General features: G+C 38.7%; 2 protein-coding genes and 1 long non-coding RNA gene across 4 annotated transcripts; 1 reads left to right on the top strand and 2 right to left on the bottom strand.

Annotated features, from left to right (window-relative positions):
• Positions 1 to 48: 48 nt before the first annotated feature.
• Positions 49 to 1,720, bottom strand: LOC106097880 (uncharacterized). Its single transcript, XR_001223937.2, has 2 exons — positions 1,555 to 1,720; positions 49 to 1,075 (listed from the first exon to the last, which is right to left on the bottom strand). It is a non-coding gene; the product is annotated as an uncharacterized LOC106097880 (long non-coding RNA).
• LOC100700712 (fibrous sheath CABYR-binding protein) lies at positions 1,650 to 3,828 on the top strand. Its single transcript, XM_003440383.3, has 2 exons — positions 1,650 to 1,788; positions 2,440 to 3,828. The coding sequence occupies exon 2, from the start codon at positions 2,447 to 2,449 to the stop codon at positions 3,302 to 3,304; it is 858 nt and encodes a 285-aa protein (XP_003440431.1). The 5' UTR covers positions 1,650 to 1,788; positions 2,440 to 2,446; the 3' UTR covers positions 3,305 to 3,828.
• Positions 3,256 to 17,276, bottom strand: terb1 (telomere repeat binding bouquet formation protein 1). 2 transcript variants are annotated; one of them, XM_003440563.5, is made up of 20 exons: positions 16,620 to 17,274; positions 16,422 to 16,532; positions 16,136 to 16,267; positions 15,682 to 15,813; positions 15,401 to 15,461; positions 15,154 to 15,272; positions 14,860 to 14,988; positions 14,605 to 14,757; positions 14,381 to 14,512; positions 14,090 to 14,215; positions 13,716 to 13,846; positions 13,317 to 13,621; positions 13,175 to 13,239; positions 12,665 to 12,727; positions 11,724 to 11,942; positions 10,614 to 10,685; positions 8,942 to 9,007; positions 7,749 to 7,819; positions 7,001 to 7,156; positions 3,256 to 6,283 (listed from the first exon to the last, which is right to left on the bottom strand). In XM_003440563.5, exons 1-20 carry the CDS (start codon positions 16,654 to 16,656, stop codon positions 6,245 to 6,247), a joined length of 2,319 nt encoding a protein of 772 aa, XP_003440611.2. In that variant the 5' UTR covers positions 16,657 to 17,274; the 3' UTR covers positions 3,256 to 6,244. The 2 variants fall into 2 exon arrangements, with proteins under 2 accessions (XP_003440611.2, XP_005470918.1); XM_005470861.4 differs by lacking the exon at positions 16,136 to 16,267 and having other exon boundaries at positions 16,620 to 17,276.
• Positions 17,277 to 17,856: the final 580 nt, after the last annotated feature.

Genomic DNA, 17,856 nt, shown 5'->3' with positions numbered 1-17,856 from the left:
ATTACTGTTGCTCCTTGAATATATGAGGTAGCAGATATAAGAACACACTTTGAAAAATAAATATATTCTTTATTCCTCATAGCTTATATAGAAATAGCTATCAGCACAATTAGGGTACCACTCACGCATCCACCAGCTGCACATTTCAGACTCAACAGATTTTTTGTTGTGTTATACATTATGTGTCTTGGCTTTCATAAACCACTTGATAAAGTGATACAAAGTGATATTACAGCACCAAAAGACACGTTAAACATGTTGAGGGATACAGCTTATCATTAAATACATCATGACAGCAATTAACATATTCTCCAAAGCAGATTCGTGTGTAATTGCATTAATATAGCACTTTTCTACTTTTACGGACCACTCAAAGGTCTTTGTGATATGATCATAATCGCTTTTTTAAACTGCACAGTCTGTGGCTCATGTTTGCATTTAAGCAGGGATGAGCTTAAGCATTTCGCTGCGTTCCCAGTGTGATCTCAGTCGCTTACCTGACACATGGGTCAGTGCAGATGTGATAGCCAGCTCCATCACCACACCCAAATAGATATAGAACCAAATGGTTATGTTTTGCCAGCTCACATATGACTGATAGACAAACAAAAAACTACAAAGGCCAGCCAGGCTGAGCAAGCCTGCTCCGACCTGGAAAGTTGTGCTGCAAAAGATAGCAGGTTCGTCATTGTCAGAGATGACTGAATGCATGCCCATCAGGGCAAACGCCACAATAATCACTGGAAAATACACAGCTAGGTAAACCGCTACTCTGACAGAGTTAGAATGTGGCTTAGATAAAGTCTCAGCTTCAGCTCCTTGGGATTGCGATAGCTCGTACAGGTGACTCTTATGCACATTATCACAGGACCATTCACCAGTTTGTTGGATCTGACAGAATCTGTAGGGGCTGATGAGGACTTTATCGGAGTGAATGAACACACCATCAAAAGGCACCAAGGAGATCATCATCTGAACCATGACAAGCAGGAGAAGCAGAAAGATCCCACGAATGTGACACAAGGGACTCCTCACAGCACATCGGACTCTCTGCTCAGGCCACATCCTCACTAATCTGTAGATTAAATAAAGAGTCATGCGATGAATCAAAACAAACATTCTGCAAACTAAGCACGAGAATGATATATATCAGAGCAGAAAAGAGAAGCTCAAAGTACCACAGATCCTAAAGACGTTTGACTGTCTTGCAGCATAAGAACACACTGATGTTACAGTACATGTGTCAGTGGTTTTGTGTTCAGCCTCAGTCAGCCGATCAGCACGTTTACTTCCCCAATATGAAGGCCTTATGTCATATAACTGTATTCATGTTCCTGTCATCATGACTATACTGAACAACTAATGCATAAGCTTTCTAAAAGGAAATCTACAACTGCCCAGGGCTTTAATAACACACGATTTAGTGGTTTCCATTTAAAACTTTGACAGTGAACATGCCTAGTTTAATGGCAGAATGTCTAGTTTGACTGAGTAAGGCAGATCCTTTAATTATTATTATTATTATTATTATCGTTTTTGTTGTTGTTTACTTACGTTTAGTAACCGAGAAAGGGCAACGAAGCCAATCTGGTTCAGGAAGTTCAGTGGTTGTGCGCTGGAGCGCGCACCGTGGACGCGGAGAATGTGCGCCTCAGCAGTCTGTGCAGGGCTCAGCTCCTCTCTGCTGTGCGCACTTCGAGCGGTTTAACAAGCAGTCTCCTCCACAAGCGGGATCATCAGCAAATTTATATATTTATCTAGGCCTGCTGCAACGCCAAAAGTACAAAGGTTGGTGAAATGCTATTATCCTCCTAGACATTTTAACCAGTGTTTTTGGTCCTCTACTATTTGGATACAATTTAACAGTCTGAGCACCGCGATAGGGAGGCGGGGTCGTCTGCGAAACTTGTTTTTCATTTCGCGATCACCAAGTATTAATGTTTACTGGCTAACTTATGCTCGCATTTTTTAAATTTATTCTTTTAGTAGCGCATAATACTAGTTATGTGAGTTATGCTTCGTTTTCATAAGCGACTGGAACATATTATTTTATAGAATCTAAGAAAGACAAAACAACAATGAATCTGCAGACTTTAATTGACCTTTTAAAGTAAGGGGATGTTTAGTGAAAGTCTATGAAGTGGCCAAAAGTTGTGATTGCACACGTCATGATGTGTCCAGAGTGTTTTTTGTGGTCGGCTTGTGTATGTCAGGGTAAGGGAAGTAAAGAATTAATCAAACAAGTGCTTTAGTCAACAGCTTTAGTTGGTCCTTGGGCGCTCCAGAAACATATTTAGACATCTCAGAAAAAGTAGAGCACACAGTGCAAAGAAGAACATAATGTACTAAAACACACAAATTTCATTTCCACCAGTCAAATAAGCGTCTCTCTTGGCATTAGTTTAAATCCATTTACATTTATTTTGACTTTCTGTACAGGCTCATTATGGGAAACAGGCTCAGCAGAAGGCGAGAAACCCCAGCCAGCACCCATGAAACTGTGGCTGCTGAAGAGAACACCACAAAGGAGCCAGGAAACGACTCTGCAGTAACAGAGACTCACGAAGCCGCCAAAACGGAGGATTTAGATGTGGTGGTGGGAGAGCCAGTGACACCAGTGGCGTGTTTACCTAATGAAGAATGTGTTGCGGAGTTTAAAGAAGCAGAGGCTTCCAGTGCCTCAGCCCTGAAAAATGATACAGAACCAGCACCTGTGGTAAAGGAAGCCCCAGTCCAACCTGAACCTCAGGTCTCAGCCAGCACACCTTCACCTTCAGAACCAGCTGCTGAAGCTGAGCTTGCTCCTGACTCCGAACCAGACATTGAGATAGTCCAGCCCATCTCAGAGCCAGCACCAGCCTCAGTGGAGCATCTGGAGAACCAGGCGGATCAACTAACACAAGAGTCTCTCCATGAACTGGTTCTTTCTTCGCCCCCTTTGACCGACTCTGGTCCCCCTGATTTCGTGCCCTCCCAAGATCCCAACCCTGTCCCAGTCAATCCAGACGAGCCATTAGACCTCCCAGCAGGTGAGGAACGCCAAGATGGTGATGAGGCTGCTGACAATTCCACGCTTGAGCCAGAGAAGCCAACAGAAGCACATCTGGAAAAGCCGATGGAGGTGGAGGCTGAAGAGAGTTTGGAGAAGCTTGGAAGTGATGTCAATGAGGAAAGCGTTAGTGAAACCCCAAAGAACTCGGAGCTGAGAGGAAATGACCTTGTCAGTGACCTCATTCCAAGAGATGTCAATGTCCCTGATGACACTCCCATCACAGACATGAGCACATCTACTGAGCTGATGTAAATCAATCAGAGGATTCATGAAGGAAGTGAAACCCTCTAAATCTAAATTGTGAATGGATCGAAAAACAGTGGTTTGTCTCACCCTAAGTGCCCACATTAATGCTAATATAGCCTTTTTTTTTTATTTTAAATGAACCAAAGGTGCCGAAAAGCAGTGTGTGTGTACATGTGTGTGTTGTGATGGAAAGAAGAGTGACCTAGAATACTTCATTATTAGACAGAGATCTTCATCTATGAAGATCTAGGCAGAAATTAAATGTGTCTTGTATATATTTGAGCAGTTTTTTTGTTTTAAAAAAATTTGCAACAAAAAGAAAAATGAAAAGAAGGTTAATGAAAGAAATGTAAAGGACAAAGAATGCAACTTCAGCTGGAAACGGCATATGCATTCCACAACTGGTTACAAGTATCTACTACACATTTATGAATTAACATAGTAATACTTGGCATTTTCAATAATCCACTAATCAGAATGATTGTCATCTTATGCAATTTTAAATAAAATAAATGAATTTTCAATTTCAAGTAGTTGCCTTTGAAAATAAACTGGCATTTACACATAACAATCTTGCTCCCTGTTTTTCAAAAGTATATTTTATAGTATCTGGTCACACTGAAGATTCTGGGAATGGATTTTTGTGGGGGAGGAAAAATAGCAGATATTCGGGGCATGTTTGACATACTACATGTACGGGGCACTCTGCAAATGGCAATAGAAATCTATGTAGCAAATCCCAGTTCATTTAAGAGGGACTGGAGCTTCTCACTGTCTCGTGGGAGAGAGGACATCAGAGGAGGGAGGAGAAAGGGGGGAGACTAAGCCACATTCTTTCCAGAGGAAGGAGATTTTCATGGGGCCTGGGTCAAAAGTCTTCAGTGTGACTGCATTTCAGTCCATGAGAAATCTGTTCCTCACATGCCTCCCCTTGCTTACACTACATTGCTATCCCAAAATCTTGTCTGAGTAGTCAGGACTGGTATGAGAGGCCACTCCTAAATGCCTTAAAACTTTAATCTACAGTCATGTGGAAAGAAAGCACACACTTTTGCAATACTGTGGTTTAATTTATCAGGTCATAAAAAATAACCTAAAACTGGGTAACCACAACCTCAGATATTACATCATAACAAGATTTAACCACAGTGTAGAAGCAGTGTGTGAAAAGCAGCCGACAGGTGCTGCTAACCAAATACATTTGATTAATTGATAATTAGCAAACGTTTGCACCTCTATAAAAGCAGAGATTTTGGCAGAGTGCTGGTTTGGAGCATTGCCCATTTTTTCATGAGTGGAAAACATTTAAGACGGTTTCCAATCTTCCCAGGTGTGGATATCTCCACGTGCACGGTGGTGGAGGGGTGAATATTTGGGCTCAGTTTGCAGCTACAGGATCTGGACACATTGCAGTCATTAAGTCGACAGTGAACTCCTCTGTACATCAGTCTAGAGTCTCACGTGAGGCCATGTATTAGTCTTTTATATCCTCGACAATAATGTGAAAGACTGATAGTCATAGAGAAAATGATTACTTCACGTTATTGTTATTAAAGGTGGTTTTACAAGCTACATGGGTGTAGTTAGTTTTTCACATACCACTTCTGCAGTTTAGCTTTTTGTTAAATAAATATAGTGTAATATGTTGTGTTGTTTTTCATTTTAGGTTGTTGTATTTTTTTTTAGTAATTTTAGAACATGGTAAGGACCAGATGATTTTTTAAAAATATCCTGATATGCAAAAGCTTAGAATTGAAAGAGGGTTTACTTGCAAATGTAAATAAGCAATAATTTGCTCATTTACTTTGCCAATTCAACAGAAATACAAATCAATGAAGGGAAAAGCTTAATGCCAGGGTATACACTATCACCAGTAAAAATTTCCCTTTCACCCTTCCATTATTATATGAGGTCTCAAACTATTACAGCCTACGCCCCAGGGCATGGAAAATGGGGAAGACCCATGATTTTAGCAACACACTGATGAGTCCCCACAGAATGGGAGAGGTACTCTAGACAATGATCTCAGTCAAGCTAAGCTTTAAAGGACACATTTTGCAGACTGAGCTGCTTCTTGAGGCACACTGGGAAAGATAAGCAGTTTGATTTGCACTGTGATTCCTGTCATACCAGAGGCTTTCAGCTCAATAAACAAAAGTGCTTGACCTGAGTCCCCTCTCCCCTTGTTGATTTCCTGTCTGTGAACTGAAGCACAAAAACAAAGAAAGCAGGACTTGGCATTTGCTTCTGTGATGCTCTATGTCAAGACCTTAACAGGGTCTAAGCAAAAGAAGCAATCAGACATAATCTAAATAGTCTTTTTTTACCTGAAAACTTTATGGAAAACAACTCAGGTTAATAACTGGTGAAACAGACACCACTTTCTTTAACATGCATATAAAATAAAAAAACAAGAAGCCACAGTCATTTTAATGACCAGGTTATATCCAAACTGCCATACAGTAAATCTGACCTGGACTTAAAACAGTTATGATACAGAAAAATAAATATGTTGAAAACTATACTTATACCGACTATCTGAACACACTGTTCAAAGGCCAGTTAGTCTGTTATACGGTACGATATAGTAATTATACAATAGGTGCTTTTGCATCACTTAAATCTACCTTTTAATATCTATTTCATTCGGGCACAATTCATTCTCAAAGAAACTCCCAGATGAACATAAACCATGAACAAATAATCACAAATAAATAACATCTACAGCGATATTTTCATTTTCAAACCATAACTCAAACAGGTTTGAGACAATATTGCATTGAAACCACAAATCACTAAAATTAGTACATCAGGTATAATATAACTATAAGGAATATAGACTGCTGGAAATCATAAAAAAATTATTGAAATGTTTTTTGAAGTGAGAATGAAGGCCTCACGGGTAAATCCAGTCAGCTGATCTACAAATCCTAGGTTGAACAAGGATCAAGAATCTGCACGGCTGGCATCCTGGGCCTTATGTTTCTGAAGGCAAAAAGACAAATGAAGGTAATTAGAGTCTGTGTAGTTTAGCGGTTGTGGTGTCATTCAAAAGTTTGAGCACCCCTAGTCAAAAATTGACACTACATAATTCAAAAGGTTTGAAAGATCAACTTAATGGTGAAACACAACAAGACCAATAAAACAAAAACTTTTCACCCTATGGCCAGTAAGATTACATTTCTAGTCAGATTTAGTAAACTAGGGAGTGATGGTGCACTGCAGCAACATCTGCACAAATATGACCTCATGAAAGAGTTATAAGAAAACCTCGCCTGTCTCCTGAAGAGGTTATTCATTGAGAGAATTCTGCAAATAAATATCATCAGAAGAGATGTATATGCAGGTTCATAAGAAATTCTGTCTGAAGGAGAGGCTTTTAAGGGGGAAAAAAACAGGCAAAATTGAGAGCTAAGATACTTCGGGTGAGTATAAAACACATTTATAAGTATGAAATTGGCCAAATTAGGTCTTCCTGAATACCAACCATGCAAGGTGATGAAATTTGTTTTGGGCATTTTTTAAACTAAAAGAATGGGGGGGGAAAGTCATTTACTCAAAAGAATTTTTAAAACAGTATGAAATTAACTTTGTGCATTTTGTAAATCATGTCATACCTTTAGAGTTTGGAAATTAGTACCACTGTGCTCAAAACTTCTAAGGCCACTGTAACTTGGAAAACACTTAATTTAAGGATTTTACCATTATTCGCCTGTACTTCTTGGCCAAGTCAACATTGGTGCGCCCAGGCTGGAAGGGATATGACCACAAGATTAAGTTCCAAGAGAAGCCATACGTCTTTACTCCAGACAGCAGGTAGCCCACCTCCTCACAGCTGAAGTCCTTTCTCTTCCTTTTCTAAGAGTATTGAAGCCAAGAAAGTAAGAAAAGTAAACAAAGACACCCAGAGACATGTGCATACATGTGCACATGTATGCACATGCACACTTTAATCCATTTGCCACACCTGTCAGTGCTTAGTAACTTTTAAAGCATTTTCTATCAAAAATTGGCCTGGTTACTGAAGCCATGGTTAATCGCATATAAAATAAAGAAAGAGGAAAAATGCTTTCGAAACATCTGTTTTTTTCTTCTTTTTTCCATTTACTCATACTGAAAATAATCCAGCCAAGTTGCCTGTAACCAGCATCCACAGACCACACTGGTTTCAGCCCATTAGCAGCTGCATTTTGCAAAGCATGTTATTCACATTTGAAATGATTTCAACACATCTCATGAGCAATGGTAATTTGTTAATTCTTAATGGGATTTTTTTGCCATCTGTTTGTGCCCAAGTTCAATTATCTTCACTTTCTGATGGGCTGTTCATATTGCAAAATAATGCAAGCACCAATAACAGAAAGCACTGTCAGGGATAAAAAGGTGCTTTGGTAAACTGAAACTCTAGCTTTTTCTCAATATCCAAAAACATATCTGATAGAAAACTTACAGTAGAACTGTGATTTATGTCAATCTTCAGCTGACTGTTATGGTGACCACTCCTCCCTCCCATCTCAATATCTGAAACACAGCAAGTGGAAGCATGTTTACCAGGGATGCACTGATTTATTAGTTAAATATAAACATCACTGATATTCAGTTTGTATACGGCCATCAGCAAATACAGTGACATTTAATGATAACAGAGGTCAGTGGTTTCTGTTGTGTGTCATCAGCGTTGCTTCTAGTTTCATATATTTGTGTAGCTGAATTTCAGTAAATTCGCTGACAGTGTGTTTACATTACATTTAAAGAGTTATTGTTAAAAGTGAAGATGCTTTTCCCCTCCTCCAACAAAAGGTGAGAAACTTAGTACTGCAAATAATCTCTGCACCTCTACTGGAAAAGACAATGCTTTACAACTCCTGTTTTATCATTGTATATTAAATTGCCCCAGATTTAATATGCAAGACAATTTCTCTTTTTGCCTAGGACTGACTTTATAGCAGTACTAAGCTGTAGTAAAAAAAAGATGAAGACAGAGGAGGAGGGGCAGTATTATAGTTTAACATGCTGAAAAATGGATGGCAGTGGAAAAAACTAAGGAAGAATGGACTTAGAGTAAGCACAGGAGTTGAGATGGAAAAAAACAAGAGTAAATCTCAGGGTGACAGCACAGAGAGAATGCACTATGAAACAGTGCCCCTCCTTTGCAACACTACTGCAATTCTTGGGCTACACAACCTTTGAGATGATGCAAACTTGCAAACTGACAAAACACTGCAATCCCTCTAGTTTCACTACAGCGTCACTGGCAAGACACAAAAGCATCCGCCTTAATCTCTCACAGTGTTACACAGAGTGTGAAACAGCTTAATGCAGCTGTGCTGCTTTGAACCAGCTCCGGCCTGCACTGTGAGAACACTGGCTGCAGTTCAACATTCCCTCTGCTGTTTGGTTTGTCTGCTGCCAGGAACACATTGCAGAGAACAGCTCCCACCACAGGCTCTCAATCATAACATTCACACAGTTAAATAGTCAACTGTAAATACCCATATCTGATATTGCATATCTATCTTCAGGAGGATTCTCCCTTTTTAGGAGCGCCAAGAGAGGAGTGATGGGATCTATGTTGCTGATTATGGCTGAAAAGCAGGACTACAGTAAATAATTAAGCATCTGCTTTGTGAAAACATCTCATACCAGTCCTGTTATGAGAGGCGAATGTTGTCTTTTTAGCTCTTCTTTGTAGTGGAACCAATGTGACGCCTAAAAAGAAAAAGACAACCAAATTAATTTACAAATTGTACATATAGATGTCCTACACCTAAAACACAGCAGCTCGCAAGTACTCAGACAATTTCTTTATCTTTCAGGACATTCCTGCTGCTTTCTATTATCTTGAATTTGTTTCTATGTTCCTATCGCTGTATCACATAATTCTGTGACATTAACCATCCCATACACCATAGAATTTATACCCAAAACTAAACTGTAATGCCAATCCTTGGTGGTGGTAAAAAACATGTAAAGTAAAACCAAAACTTAGAAGGGTCATTCTGCATTATTTGCCACTGCTCTTGCAGTTATTACTTGATGCAACATAAATGGAGAAACAATTGCTTCAAAGTTGTTGCCTCATCTGAAAATCTTCTCAGTGCATGTCTACTGCTGCTACCATAAAGCAATGTTGTTGCCCCCCAACACACACACACACACACACACACACACACACACACACACACACACCTTTCCCCAATAATTTCTTTCCACTTACTGCAGTATTGACAGTCTCTTAAATATGTCTTACAGGATAACTGCTAGGATAAGGTGTGACAGTACAAACTCTTTGCTTCGGGTCCACATGCCTATGCACGCATGCATTCCCACTGTCACCACTCCCATTGTCACAAAGTGCTTGCTCATAGCAGGTCATCTGATTGTTGGGCCTTTCTCTGTATTATTGTAAGAGTGGTCTTTACCTTACAGTATAAAGCACCTTGAGGTGACTATTAACATCCTTTATGTTTGTCAATTCATATTTTGCCAAATGCCCTCACAGGCGGTGGTTTTGTTGTGGCACATCAACATCTGGCATGTTTGCCAATCAATCCATAACCACATGCTCTTGCTGGCACTGGACCAATGGTGACACATTAAAAGCTGTCATGTTTTTCAGTTAATGTGTAATTATATTTCTCACCTCAAAGCTCAAAATGTGTTCAGGGTTTGTGGTGGAAAAAAAAGGAAAAACAACATCATGCATTTTACTCAGTACTGTTATATCAGCAGTAGGTTCATATTAAACCTCGGAAACTGAGACTTTTGAGTTGAATTGATTTCTACAGAAAAAACAGAGTACATAATAATAGAAGGTTACAGTTCAAACTGTGGCTTCTGAGAAGACTGCTATGGAGTTTGAGGAATCATGGGGCACCTGGTTCCCAGGCCAAGTGTGAATGAAATAATTTTCAGACCTGTGGTTTTTGCACAAGGACTGTGCAAAAACCACAGGTCTGAAAATTATTTCCTAACTCAGACAACAGCAGGTAATCCACTTCAGAGATGTTCTCACATGTTTAGCTGAGGGTGCTGCCCATTAGCAGCACCATTCTCACACTGGCACAAATGGACCCCACAGTGTACTACACAGTTGGGAAACACTGCATGTTGTCCACGCACACTTTTGTGTTAATGTGTTCACCTTCACCAGGTGATTGGTGCCAAGTATGTGGCAAAAGCTCTTTTTCGTACTTGCACTGGTGCATTTCTGATACAAAATAATTACCACAAAGGCTTCAAAATGGCTCATATATTAGATTTACAAAAACTCATTTGCAACAGTGCTTTCAGGTGTTTGTGGTAAATTTTTTACCATTGTGCTTTCTCCAACGGCGTTCTGGCAGAGTGTTCTTATTATTTACCTTTCGTTCACCTTCAGAACGTCCTACAGTGGAGTAGAAAGTCATTTTATTAGCAACACATGACAAGAATTTTACATTTAAGCATTTTTTATTTCAGCTTAACCCTGTAAGACCCAACCCATCAAAAAATAGCCAGAAAATTCTGATTTTTTGGAACTGAGATATTTATTAACCCTTATAACAAAATCCACATTTTTTTGCTACATCATGTTGGGTATAATATATTTTTATTATGTATTTATTATATATTTTTTGTATCACATTTGATACAATAGGCGTTTTTGGCACCTTCTTGTTAACAACAAAGTCAATTTTAGACAAAAAATTTTTTCCGTAAGTATTGATCAACAAGTATTGATCATGTTGATGAGCTAGAGGTGTCAGAAACTCATGGATCAAATATGATACAAAGGACATTATAGGATTAAAAAGAAAAACTTTCACACAATGAGAATAAAATGCTGTTCAAAAGTAAAGTAAAGCTCCAACCATGCATTTCAGTTCTTCTCTCACACTAACAGTGAAGACTGCCTGCAAGACACTGCAAGACTACCAATGTAAGAAATGAATAAGAAAACTTCAGAGATTATGTGGGCATTACTCAACCATTAAATGTGGTTAGCTGAAATCACATATGCTGCCAGTAATTCAACCATGTCTAAGAGACAAAGAATCTCAGTGTGTGTTTTACAGAGATTAGATTACCCAATGACAAATGTCTATAAAAGTGCAAACAATTGCATCCTTTGTGGTCACTGAGGAAAACTTGTGTCAATTTTTCTGCTGAAATTTGATGCTAATTGAGTGATAAAGCAGGTAGTGCATCACTTTCTGAACCAAACTTGTTGAAAACTCTGTCTATCCATTAGCAGCAAGGCCTTTAACGGAAACTAACAATAATTAGTACTTTTTAATATAACAAAAAAATGCAAACCTAGGAGCTACAGGAACTATTAGTGTTCACTGTAAATACACAGAAATCCAGTGATAAACTGGATTTATGTCATAACCACAAATCCAGTGATAAACTGTATTTCTGTGCATATAGAGAATCTTCTTACCAGTCCAGTTTTTGCAGCTTCGTTGCGGCTCTGCTGTTGAATATCTCTCAGCCTCAGCGGCATCCTGGTGCTCCTTCTCAAACACGAGCTTGCAGTGATGCATTTTGAAGCACTCGGTGGCCTCTCTGAGAAACTTGTGCCTGTCACAGCTTTGGTGGCAAGAGCTTTGGAGAGACTCAAAAGTGTGACTGGTCACTTCCTCAAAAGGTAACACACAGGCTATGTGGAGAAAGAAGGACATGGGATTTATACTTCTGTTTAAATCCTTCTGTAAACCATATTTATGTCATAACCACAAATACTTCCCAAACTCCACACCATAATCTACACTATAACCTGATGTCAACCTCCCCAAAAATGTAACTGAATGTCACACTGACACAGCCCGCAATTAATGACTGAGCTCTTCAGTACAGTTGCCTTGCCAGTTACTCTTTCGTTGCAGTTTTTGAATGGATCGAGCTGCTTTATGATGCAGTCACAAGGATAGCCTGGACATATATAACAGAAGCAAGAAACAAATGTACTTTTTAAGCCCCAGTCACACATGCCTAGTGACCATTTGGTGGCCATCAGGAGCCAGTGGAGGCTGTGAAATTAATTTCTTCTTTCTTCTTCTCTTTCTTCTCGCAGGTCTACAGATGGGCCACTGACTGGGAAAAGTGTGTATACTTCTTTGCGACCAATTTCACACTAGTGATGCCAGTGGCTCCCATACTGATCTATAGGCCTGTTTGACTGAGGCCTACCTATGCATTTAATCAGAACTTTAAATGTATGGCCCTACTTTAATACGTCATAACTATTTTGAAATAAGTTTTATTAAGAGAGCCACTCATGTTTGCAAAGATATAGTGAAGTAAAGGCTGTCCAACACTGTCCTTGTTTAAACTCTGCCTTTAATATTACAAAATTAATAGGATTTCCATGCTGTTTCCTACCTGCACATCGACTATAACGGACTGGGGCTTTGATCACGTTCTCCATATCAGTATGCTGTAACTCTAAGAATAAAACACATTTAGGAAAACATCACATACTATACATTTACTGAAAATGTCAAAGTCCTTTTCATTGAAAATCCAAGTGCAAGACACAGGAGGCAAGTAAACACACACACAAATCAGTCTGTTTTTTTAACATGTTCCTTGTGTTTGGACTTTGCCTTTTTATGCAATCTGCACAAGTCTCTGCCTGCCCTTTTTTTGTATCATTCACAGGTATTAACTGAGTAAAAGAAAGCCAGTGAGCTCAGGTATCAGACAACACACAATCTAGAGATTAAATGTTGGGAAGATATGTGTATATATATTGAGGGAGTGATTTGCAGAGTGCAAACAGGTGAGTTAACTGGGGAAACCAGGTGAGGAAGGCAAGGCAGTCTGAGCATATAGCTAAATACTGTAATTCTAGTGCCTGGAAGTGAAAATAAGTGATACTGTGTCTCTTACCTTCAATACACTTAATCTCACTTGGTTTTGTGTACCTCACTGGAAATAGTGGCTTAAACCGCTGACTGAAAAAAAAAAAAATCTTATCATTCACCCTAATTTTTTTTCTGATAAATAACAAACGCAGAGCAATTCCACTAACCTGTTTGCCTCAAGTTGCTTACTGGCTCCCTCTAGTGGCAGGAAATGAGAAGACATGAGCACTCCAGTACCCTTGCACATTGAACACCTGACGTCACCTTCACTGGTTTCTTTGTCAGAACTAAACCCGGAGGTCAATTCCTTGTTTTCACCATTATTCCTCCTCTCAGTTATGTTTCTGGGGATAGCTTCAACACCCTCCTTTTGTGGTATGTGCAGGGGCAGATTTAAAGCTGGTAGAGATATTTGGTCCCGCCCCTCATTTGAATTTGGTAGATTTGTGTCTTCCCGATTACCCTCGACATCCTAAAGATCAACATAAGTACACATCATGAGTCACTATGATATGATCTGGTCAGACTTGGCAAATACATGTGTCTGATGCATGTTTAACTTTCACCTTTCTCTTCTCTAGGAGGTTAATCCTGTGTAGCATTTCTCTGGCTGAACTCCTGAACCCCTCAATGTTTTTAGAGGCTTCCACATTTTCATCCTCATTTGCCATCAGATCACCCACTCCTGAGCACATAGCTTCATAGAAAAGGCAAATACTGTAGATCATTATGAAAGCAGATTCATATGTTTTCCATAATATAAACATGCCAGTTATCTTAAATGTAAGATCAAGGAAAATAATGCAAATAAAATGTATATAAGATAGACTGCTGTGATACACAGTAACTTAAAAGCTAAACAGCAATATCAAAGAGACTGTGACATGTGAAAATACATAGAAATACAGAATTATTGGAAAATAAAACTGCTATGACTTACTGGCCTTTTTGCAAGTTTGCAATATGAATGTAGCAGCCCTCCTAACCTCCTCACTAGAGTCCTCTGTGAGTAAAGTTATGATAATGGAGAGCCCTCCACACCATATCAGCTGGGACTGGTGCTTCTCTATAGAACCAAATAAGCACAGTGCAATTGTGAAATGCATGGACAGTGTGTTATAATCTTTAAAAAAGAAACACTGTGCTCTCAATATGTGCATTATGCAAGAGTATCATACTTAAGATATTGGAATATATATTTTAAGCAGAAAAAAAAAATGTGCAGTCGCACCAGAGGCCTCAGTGCAGTAACCAAGGCTTAGTAAAATAGGAAGCCTGTCTTGTGGGTCCAAGTGTGGACTAGCCAGCAAAGAGAAAAGGTGTAAGACCACATCATACTGCGCCAGACCTGAAGCCAGAGAAGCTACAAAGAGATTGTAAATAAAGAAGGAGATACTTCGGTTATTTAGTTGTAGATTTAGGCTGCATGTGTATGTGTTCAAGAGCAGTTCGCACAGTTATCAGTGATGCAAGCTGACAGAGTCTTGGATATAATGACAGAAAGCTGGCAAGACAATAAGCTCGTATCTGCAGCAGAAGCTAGACGACCCAGGGTAAGAGCGAGAGTTTCTAATCCCCCACAGGCAGAAAAACTCTCCTGAACACAGGCTGCCAAAAGAAAGAAGTGAAGAACATTTAATCATTTGCATTTCAGGATCAACTAAGATGTTTTACATTTCAAAAAAACAAAAACATAGTTTCAACACTTACAGTTGTTGGCCACTGTCATTGCTATGAATGTGCATATTGGCTGAAAAATTTCAGTCTGTGGAAAAGTAAGCTGCTGAAGCCAGATTTTAATCACAGGAAACGCTGCCACACAAATACGCTGACCCTCCTCTGCAATACAAAAGAAAGAAATAACAGAGCAAAAAACAGCTTTTGTGCTTGCCCCAAATAAACATTTAATCGAGTACTGAAAATTGTTGCCACTATAGCAAGCAATCTGTATTTTACATTTCACCTTATCTGAACAAGAAACACAAAATACAAAGCTCATGTTACCATTCTGAGGGTTGTTTACACATCCACAAAGAGCACTAGACACAGACGTCCAAAGCTGGTAAGTTTGAGTAGCATTAGCTGCTCTGAAAGTGGCTTCAGTGGAGATGGGGAAAGTGGCCCTGCAAAAATATATATCATTTACCTTACATGGACTCAAATGAGTGTTTTTATTGATGTTGTTTTTCCTTTCTTTGTAACTACAAGTGGTGAGATTTCATGAGAAAGAGATTTCAGCAATGAGAAATACCTGAAGAGATTCAGTAGCACGTCCAGGCAGCCACTGGTCTGAGCCAAAGTCTGTCCTAATTCTACAATAAAACACAGTCAGGCAAAGGTTGCAAACATTATCATGCTCTCAGAACTAAAAAGGATTCATGCTATATTTTGCTCTAGTTATATGGAATAAATTTAATGAGCTTGCAAATAAACCAGACCATATAGAGTGAAGTGACTGATAAACATGCAGATAAATGTGTGATCCAGTCCTGTAGTTTAAACTTATTCTGTTTTTTTAGAATTTGATCTTACTGTTGTTGGCTACCAGCACAAGCAGCAAATAAACAGAGAGTCGCTTCTGTTTCAGCGGGATGTCCTCTTTCATTAGACAATCAGCAAGGTCTGCAAATGTCTCCTTTTTGCATAGAGAATTCTTGCAGTAGACTAACAAAATGAAAGACAAATTATATGTTGTTAAAATTTAAAACTATAATGTATTTTAAAACAATTTACACTTGTAAATACCAGATATCACACAAACAGATATTACACACACATAAGGCACAAGTTGGATATCAATTGAGGACCACAGAGCTGCCTTTAATTTCTGAAAAAAAAGGTAGCCACCTTTCTTCCCTCCAATGCTGGATTGTCCCATCATGAGGATGTTATGTATTTATCGCAAGATTCAAGAAACTGCATCCTTAAAAAATAAATTAAATAATCCTCCCTGAACTTAGATTGGACAAATATCAGATGTGCCTACCGTTGGCCTCTGCCAGTGTGCCAAGTGTAAAGAGTGCAGTCTCCTTAACATCTGGATGAACAATGCTGGATTTGGAAAGGTTATACACAAATGCCACACCTCCCATTTCTCTTAGCAGGTCCACATTATCCTCTGAAATATTCCCAATTTAAAGTGAGACAGTCATCAGTTACCATATCAAGAACTTATGCTATATAAATATCTCACTAAATACATGTATTCATATGACAGATGTGTTCGGGTTCAGGTTGAAAGTGCGTTTATGTCACTGACTGTTCATTATTACCTCTCTTTTCGCAGATTGAATGAATAGTGAGAAGAGCTTGTTTCTGTAAATCGGGGCATTTCATCTGAAACTTGAGACACTCCAGCAGCAAAGTGAGATCTGTCTTAATAGCTGAAAACGGAAGAATGTAATATAGCTAGTCAGGGAGACATTTGTCTGATATATTTTGCCTGAGGAGTAAACGGAAATTACACTTACTATTGCGCTGGTTCCTGCAAATCTTCGTCTTATCCATGTCAATGTTTAATTGAAGTGTTTAACAAAAACACTGGCAGTCATTAGTGTCTGGATAGCTCCAAATTACGGGAATATCATATCTTATTTCCCATATTTGTTCAGTTAGGTGACCTTTATAATACTACCATTTTCAGAAATGATGCTCGCTAACTAGCTAGCTATAGCTAAACTAGCCAAAAGTTAGCTAAAGCCTAATATCTCAACTAAGTAATTGTGCTCAGTCAAACCACAGTCTGTTTATTGTCACCCTAATGTCCTAATTTTAAATACACTCCCAAACAAAAAAAGGTTAGAGTATCTTACTTCGATAAAATATCCGCAATACTAAACGTTAACAGACATATTTAATAGAAAGAAACTGACGACGAAACTTTGACATTGCACGTTACCATAGAAACGGACTAGCCTAGCTGCTACTACTACTACTACTATCCATAATGCACCCCCTGAATTGGGACACAGTTATGGATGCTATGCGGATAACTTCTCAAAGATAATCAATATAATGTTCTGGGGGAAATGGTTGACAATATCCATTCAACGCCAAAAACCAACTGCAGCATAAACAAGGACATTTCTGCAGTCAGTGAGGGAGGTCGACTGAAATGGAGAAAAAAAAGAAAACTTGATTGATTTGTGTATTTGTAGTTGAAATGGGTAGTTTGCCACTTGAACCTCAATGTTTTAGGAATTAATAAAATTAATTTTTAAAATTATCAAATAGACTTAAAATACTTATTGTGAGTTGAGGCGGCTGAACATAGGAAGGAGAAAAGGACTTATATCGATTGGTTAGGAACTGGTTATAAACAAAGACTGTATCTTTAGGAAAAACAGGGAGTGTGAGAAAGATAACACAACTTTTTGTTCTCCCAAATGCGTTGAAAGAGCCAAGAAGAGGTGGACAGAAAAATAGAAAAATAAATATAAAGATAAATTATTGTTTTGACATTAAAATCCATACCTCAAACATGCACTATGAAAAATGTCTGAACCTTTTCGTGTTGACTGTCGAGTATATTTTATTGACGGCCTATAACACACACAAACAACGGAAACAGATCCAAAGTGCTTTAGAAGCAGACACATTTACATTGCAGGTCTCCAAAAAAAACTCAGTTTCAAAATACATATAAAACTGAAAAGGGTGTTTTGTTATCTTCACTAATTATTGTGGGAAGTAAAGATCACCATGATC

Source organism: Oreochromis niloticus, linkage group LG7, assembly GCF_001858045.2.
Source record: "Oreochromis niloticus isolate F11D_XX linkage group LG7, O_niloticus_UMD_NMBU, whole genome shotgun sequence".
NCBI classification, from domain to species: Eukaryota; Metazoa; Chordata; class Actinopteri; order Cichliformes; family Cichlidae; genus Oreochromis; species Oreochromis niloticus.
This window is presented reverse-complemented; position numbering and strand designations above follow the sequence as displayed.